The sequence below is a fragment of the Oncorhynchus mykiss genome, chromosome 2 (genome assembly GCF_013265735.2).
Source record: "Oncorhynchus mykiss isolate Arlee chromosome 2, USDA_OmykA_1.1, whole genome shotgun sequence".
NCBI lineage: Eukaryota > Metazoa > Chordata > Actinopteri > Salmoniformes > Salmonidae > Oncorhynchus > Oncorhynchus mykiss.
Genome location: NC_048566.1, coordinates 56,191,447 through 56,198,884, shown reverse-complemented (window position 1 = coordinate 56,198,884; position 7,438 = coordinate 56,191,447). Strand labels below are relative to the sequence as shown.

Here is a 7,438-nt window from a genome sequence, read left to right as displayed (position 1 = left end):
GTCACATTTCCTAGGTGGCAAAGGTCTGCATACAGACCGCTATATCGAACTGCTAATTCCATTTGGGGTGGCAGGTAGCCTAGAGGTTAGAGCGTTGGGCCAGTAACCAAATGGTTGCTAAATTGAATCCCCGAGCTGACAAGGTAAAAATCTGTCGTTCTGTACCTGAACAAGGCAGTTAACCCACTTGCTCAAACTAGCCCGTCATTGTTTTTTATTTATTTTTTATTTCACCTTTATTTAACCAGGTTGGCTAGTTGAGAACAAGTTCTCATTTACAACTGCGACCTGGCCAAGATAAAGCATAGCAGTGTGAACAGACAACACAGAGTTACACATGGAGTAAACAATAAACAAGCCAATGACCCAGTAGAAAAAAGAGTCTATATACATTGTGTGCAAAAGGCATGAGGAGGTAGGCGAATAATTACAATTTTGCAGATTAACACTGGAGTGATAAATGATCAGATGGTCATGTACAGGTAGAGATATTGGTGTGCAGTATGGGGATGAGGTAGGAAAAAATGGGTGGGCTATGTACCGATAGACTATGTACAGCTGCAGCGATCGGTTAGCTGCTCAGATAGCAGATGTTTGAAGTTGGTGAGGGAGATAAGTCTCCCAACTTCAGCGATTTTTGCAATTTGTTCCAGTCACAGGCAGCAGAGAACTGGAACGAAAGGCGGCCAAATGAGGTGTTGGCTTTAGGGATGAGCAGTGAGATACACCTGCTGGAGCGTGTGCTACGGGTGGGTGTTGCCATCGTGACCAGTGAACTGAGATAAGGCGGAGCTTTACCTAGCATGGACTTGTAGATAACCTGGAGCCAGTGGGTCTGGCGACGAATATGTAGCGAGGGCCAGCTGACTAGAGCATACAGGTCGCAGTGGTGGGTGGTATAAGGTGCTTTAGTGACAAAACGGATGGCACTGTGATAAACTGCATCCAGTTTGCTGAGTAGAGTGTTGGAAGCAATTTTGTAGATGAGAATTTGTTCTGAAATTACTTGCCTGGAAAATAAAAATACAGGACTTGTAAAGGCCCAGTGCACTACTATTGTGAAACAATATTTTTGCCTAAAATATATTTTGTATTCATTTATTTTATTTTTTTGGGGGGGGGGGTGCTGCAGTACCCCTACTTCCTGTTGCTATGTCTCCGAGTTCCAATCTGTGTGAATCAGACTTGAACGCTGGAATTAACTGATTTTCCTCTCCAGTAGAGGGCAGCATCTTGGGCTTTTTCAGCACATTTTGTTAACCTGGAAGTGATTCTGTGAAATGACTCACATCAGGCCACGAGTTGGTATTTTTCTCTGATTGGTAGGATTGGTTTAACTATGGTCCAATCAAAGTTGAGAACGAAGGCCAAAGGCGGGGCTTTACTTGCCTACGAGCCAATCAGTGCCAAGTCAGTAAACCTTGCCTGGGCTTGTTCAGTCGAGTGTTCGGGACGGTGGACGTGTCAGCAGAGGTACTGTATGCTATCCATGCTAGCATACAGGTAATTTAGGTAATTTATGTATTAATTCGTTAGCATAATGTTTTGGTTAGTCAATGTCATACAGCTAAGCAATTACCTTATTATGTTATTTTTCGACATTTTGATTATTCATTGGATTTTGCCACGTTGGTAACACGCGGTCCGGAGCACGGACAGATGTGACATTTAGACACTATCTTTGGCATAATTTCTACTCTTTAGTCATGAATTTGTTAGTTTTCTCAATTGTGGTAGCTAGTTCTAGCTATTGTGCCATACTTAAACTTATAGTCTAATTTAGTCTTTTTGTTCGTTTTTTGCCAATGAAATAAATTAAAATGTGTGTTGCAGATGTGATACTACATGGAAAGAGCGATGTTTGAAGCATGCACTTCAACTGGAAGTAAAACCCATCGCAAATTTTGGGGACTTATCAACAACTACAGATATTTATCCCGGAAAGCCATGTTCCTCAGTGCAGTGGAGAACGCCAGAGCACGGAAGAAGCATCAAAAGAAGAATAACATCTCCAATAAGAGAAAAAGGATAGAGGAAAACAATAAAACGCCGGACACTATCCAAAGAGTAAAAAATATAAAATTACCTGCGAGACACACGTGTCTAGAAGTTGATGGCACTCTAAAAACCACAGACTCATGGACTCATGTTGCTAAATTTGGACTGCCATTGCCCCCCACAGTAGAGGGTTTACCGATAGCTGCTTCTGGGGACAACCGTGTAGCCAACCAGCAGACTTCAGAAGGCAAAAAGCTGGTTGGGTCCGCTCTGAGTGAACTATGGGAGGTGGACAGTGGATTCTCGTCTGAGGCCAGCCCTCCTGCTAGTGGACGCACTTCTCCCTGCCTCACCATGTGCCCGACCACGGTGGTGGCAATGGACTGCGAGATGGTTGGTACAGGGCTGGCTGGGCGCACTAGTGAATTGGCACGCTGCAGCTTGGTAGATTACCATGGCAATGTCCTCTATGATAAGTACATCCGTCCGTGCCAGGCTGTGACTGACTACAGGACCCGTTGGAGTGGCATCCAGAGGCACCATTTACAGAACGCTCTGCCCTTCCCCAAGGCTAGGACAGAGGTAAGAAGAGAACTAACCCCTAATCATCACAAGATTGTCTGGTTCTATTTGGCCTTTTTAATAGTATTATTTCCTTTGTGACTTCTGGACCAAAGATTACAGTAGTCTATATGCTAAAAATCCCAACTGGACCTAGCCAGGGTCTCAAAGGAAAGTAGATGTGCAATTTGAAGCCGTTTATGGTTAGTTTAATACTTTGATTATTCCTATTTGTCTTCTAAGTGTGTTCCTGTTGATAATGGCCACCAATACTATGTCTGCTTTTCTGGTCCAGATACTAGGAATACTGGATGGGAAAGTGGTGATCGGCCATGCTCTGTACAACGACTTCCGGGCCTTGGATTTCAACCACCCGGGTCACATGATCAGGGACACAAGTGGTATGCGTCTGCTCAGGCGACTGGCTGGCTTCCCCACAAAGCGCTGCGTCTCACTCAAGATCCTGGCCAACAGCCTCCTAAACAGGAAAATACAGGTGAGCGTTCCTCTCTGTGTGTTTGGTGACCATGTTTTTAAAAGCGTCTGAGGTTAGGGATCTGAAAAGATCGATGGATATCTTAACCTCTCTAGGGTATGTGGGTCCCACCTGGCCAACATCCAGTGAGATTGCAGAGCGCCAAATTCAAATACAGAAATACTCATTATAAAAATTCAGAAAATATAGGTTTAAAGATTAACTTCTCGTGAATCCAACCATGGTGTCAAATTTAAAAAATGCTTTATGGCGAAAGCATACCGTACAATTATTTGAGAACATAGCCCAGCAGACAAATCATTACAAACAGTAACCAGCCAAGTAGAAGAGTTAAACAAGCCAGAAATAGAGAGAAAATTAATCCCTTACCTTTGATCTTCATGTTTGCACTCAGAAGACATTCATTTATTCAATAAATGTTCCTTTTGTTCGATAAAGTCTCTTTGTATCTGAAAACCTCTGTTTTTATTCAGTAATCCACAGGCTCAAACAGTCACAACAGGCAGACGACAAATCCAAATTGTATCCGTAAAGTTCATAGAAACATGTCAAACGATGTTTTATATTCAATCCTCAGGTTGTTTTTAGCCTAAATGATCTATAATATTTCAACCGGACAATAACGTCGTCCATATTAAAAGGTATACAAGAAAGGCACTCTCTCTGTGACACGGCAGGGTCCACTCATTCAGACTGCTCTTATTCCCTCATTGTTCAGAATACAAGCCTGAAACAATTTCTAAAGACTTGACTTCTAGTGGATGGCATAGGAACTGCAATTTGAGTCCTAAGTCAATGGATACTGTAATGGCATTGAATAGAAAACTACACACACAAAAATTCCTACTTCCTGAATGGATTTTTCTCAGGTTTTCGCCTGCCAAATCAGTTCTGTTATACTCAGACACTATTTTAACAGTTTTGGAAACTTTCGTGTTTTCTATCCAAATCGACTAATTATATGCATATGTCTTCTGGGCCCGAGTAGAAGGCAGTTTAATTTGGGCATGCTTTTCATCCAAAATTCCAAAAGCTGCCCTCTACCCTAGAGAAGTTAAGAGTCTTGACTGTGTTGGGTTGGTCATTGGCGTTTAACGTTTGTCATTTTGAATCTGATGTCACGTGGTCTTTGTCTTGTCCCTGACAGGTTGGAAGGAGGGGCCACAGTTCAGTGGAGGATGCTCTGGCTTCCTTGGACCTGTATAAACTCGTGGAGGGGGAGTGGGAACAGGACATGCGAGAGAGAATGACGGACCGAGGCACAGGCATTCTCCCAGACCCCGCTACCTTAAACCACTACATGCAGGACCAGTACTGGCCAGAGGACTTGACCGATGATGGCCATTGAGAGAAGCCTGTATAGGAGGGTTGATGGGGTAGGGGTTTTAAGTCAAATGATCCAAGTTTGGCAAGCATGGCAGTATGGTTTAGTCAATATCAAGCTGCTCTTCTGACTGGCTATTAACTGAAGTTTGTGGAAAAAGAGGTGATATTAAATGAATCTGATTAGCTGATGTTGCACACATTCATGGTGGGAGCCACAGTTTCCACAGGGGATAAGGTCATGGCAACACATCCAGTCGCTCAATGTCAAGAATGGCAATCTTGGAACAAATACAATGACACAGGATTTATTTGAATGCATTGCATCCATATGTCTTTTGTGTATGTTGAGCATGTTTGACTTAACATGTAGATAAAGTGGTAATCGGATACGAAACACATGCTTAACTTACTACTTGGATAATTACAACAATGCCTGGAAGTCTATGGGTATCTGCTAGCAGCCCTTGTTATAACACCAGTTAAAAGGTAGTTTTGCAAACCAATGTTAACTTCCTTCATACTGGACACACACAATTTTATTATCCATGGGTTCATCGAACTCTGGAAGTAGATAATGGGCCTCTGCGGCAAAATCCTGAAGGATTCCTTTAACTCGGCATTTAAAGCTTTCTTGCATGAAATTACACCAGTATCTCCCGGTGAAATTACACCAGTATCTCCCGGTGAGTGGTCCTTTGCCCCTTCAGTCACCTAATGGTGAACCATACTGCCACCTTGATGTTTTATGCTGCTGTTCTATGAAGACCCTGCTGTGCCTGTGCCCTAATTGGATACCAATATATTGGAATAAAATAATTTACGAAAATGTTTACTGTCTTAACTAGAGGTCGGCCGATTATTTTTACTTTTTAATACTGATTATCGGAGGACCAAAAAAAGCCGATACCGATTAATCAGACGATTTTATTTATTTGTAATGACAATTACAACAATACTGAATGAACACTTATTTTAACTTAATATAATACATCAAATAATGAAACATGTTCAATTTGGTTTAAATAATGCAAAAACAAAGTGTTGGAGAAGAAAGTAAAAGTGCAATATGTGCCATGTTTAAATTCCTTGCTCAGAACATGAGAACATATGAAAGCTGGTGGTTCCTTCAATGTTATGTCATAATTATGTACAATTCTGGCAAATTAATTTAGATCTTTGTTAGGAATAAATGGTCTTCACAGTTTGCAACGAGCCAGGCGGCCCAAACTGCTGCATATACCCTGACTGCTTGCACGGAACGCAAGAGAAGTGACACAATTTCCCTAGTTAAAATAAATGTATGTTAGCAGGCAATATTAACTAAATATGCAGGTTTGAAAATATATACTTGTGTATTGATTTTAAAGAAAGGCATTGATGGTTATGTACATTCGTGCAACGACAGTGCTTATTTTTGCGAATGCGCTTGTTAAATCATCAACCGTTTGGCGAAGTATGCTGTGATTCGATGAGAAATTAACAGGCACCGATTATATGTAACGCATGACACGCTAGATAAACTAGTAATATCATCAACCATGTGTTGTTCACTAGTGATTATGTTACGTTTTTTTTAAAGATCAGTTTAATGCGAGCTAGCACTTAACCTTGGCTTCTTGCTGCACTCGCGTAACAGGTAGTCAGCCTGCCACACAGTCTCCTTGTGGAGTGCAATGAAAAACGGGGTTAGAGCGTTGGACTAGTAACCGGAAGGTTGCAAGATCGAATCCCCGACCTGACAAGGTAAAAATCTGTCGTTCTGCCCATGAACAAGACAGTTAACCCACCGTTCCTAGTCCGTCACTGAAAATAAGAATGTGTTCTTAACTGACTTGCCTAGGTGTAAAATAAATTGTCCACAATCAGTGTCCAAAAATGCCGATTGTTATGAAAACTTGAAATTGGCCCTAATTAATCGGTCGACCTCCACTCTTAACTGGACTTCAAAATAGATGTGCCAAAGCATTGCACGAACATGGAATTTCACTTTTTTTTCTCTAAATGTTTCAGATCAAACGCTGTGTTAATATGATCTGAATCCATCTTTTTTTTTCTTCTTTTTTTTTGCCTTGAATATGAGCAACTTGTTCGTTTTCTCCACTAGGTGGGAGTGCAAACTTGGAACAAACTCAAGTTTAGCTTTCGATCTCGTTTCAGAGTCGTCTGTGATGTCAAATGTACAGCAAGTCCTCTAGTCTTCCATATAATCAGCTTTTCTCTGGAACCTCTATACATGATTTATACTGCAAGATACTTTGGGTCATGTAGTGTATGTGGACACCGGCTAGTCAAACATCTCATTTCAAAATCATGGGCATTAATGTGGATGTGGTCCCTTCTTTGCTGCTATAACAGCCTCAACTCTACTGGGAAAGCATTCCAGTAGATGTTGGAACATGGCTGCGGAGACTTGCTTCCATTCAGCCGCCAGAGCATTAGTGAGGCCGGGCACTGATGTTGGCCGATTAGGCCTGGCTCGCAAGTCGGCGTTCCAATTCATCCCAAATGTGTTAAATGGGTGATTCTACGGAAGTGGTGGATTCTGAAGAGCCATCCATTCAAATATTTTTTTTTTACCCAACACTTAGTCAGATAATAGTTAACCCTTAACCATTATAAATCAACGTGGCACCTTAATTTTAAGATTAATAAATTACATAAAGTGCAAGTGCTACCTTTTTTGTCACTGGTGTTAACGATATTTTGGATGACAAATTGAATTTTATTAGTCACATGCGCCGAATACAACAGGTGTTCGCCTTACAGTTAAATGCTTACACGTGAGCCCCTAACCAACAATGCAGTTAAAAAAATATGGATAAGAAATTAAAGTAACAAGTAATTAAAGAGCAGCAGTAAAATAACAACAGCGAGACTATATATAGGGGGTTAACGGTACACAGTCAACCGGTTAGTTGAGGTCATAAACAAATCAAAAAAGGAAACGTCCTCTCACTGTCAACTGCGTTTATTTTCAGCAAACTTAACGTGTAAATATTTGTATGAACATAAGATTCAACAACTGAGACATAAACTGAACAAGTTCCACAGACATGT

General features: G+C 41.3%; 1 protein-coding gene across 3 annotated transcripts; it reads left to right on the top strand.

The window, feature by feature from the left end:
• Nucleotides 1–1,363: 1,363 nt before the first annotated feature.
• Nucleotides 1,364–5,207, top strand: LOC110492018 (apoptosis-enhancing nuclease). Of its 3 annotated transcripts, none has more exons than XM_021565976.2 (4): nucleotides 1,364–1,473; nucleotides 1,834–2,580; nucleotides 2,855–3,055; nucleotides 4,203–5,207. In XM_021565976.2, exons 2-4 carry the CDS (start codon nucleotides 1,846–1,848, stop codon nucleotides 4,401–4,403), a joined length of 1,137 nt encoding a protein of 378 aa, XP_021421651.2. In that variant the 5' UTR covers nucleotides 1,364–1,473; nucleotides 1,834–1,845; the 3' UTR covers nucleotides 4,404–5,207. The 3 variants fall into 3 exon arrangements, with proteins under 3 accessions (XP_021421651.2, XP_036806911.1, XP_021421658.2); XM_036951016.1 differs by having other exon boundaries at nucleotides 1,405–1,503; XM_021565983.2 differs by having other exon boundaries at nucleotides 1,405–1,512.
• Nucleotides 5,208–7,438: the final 2,231 nt, after the last annotated feature.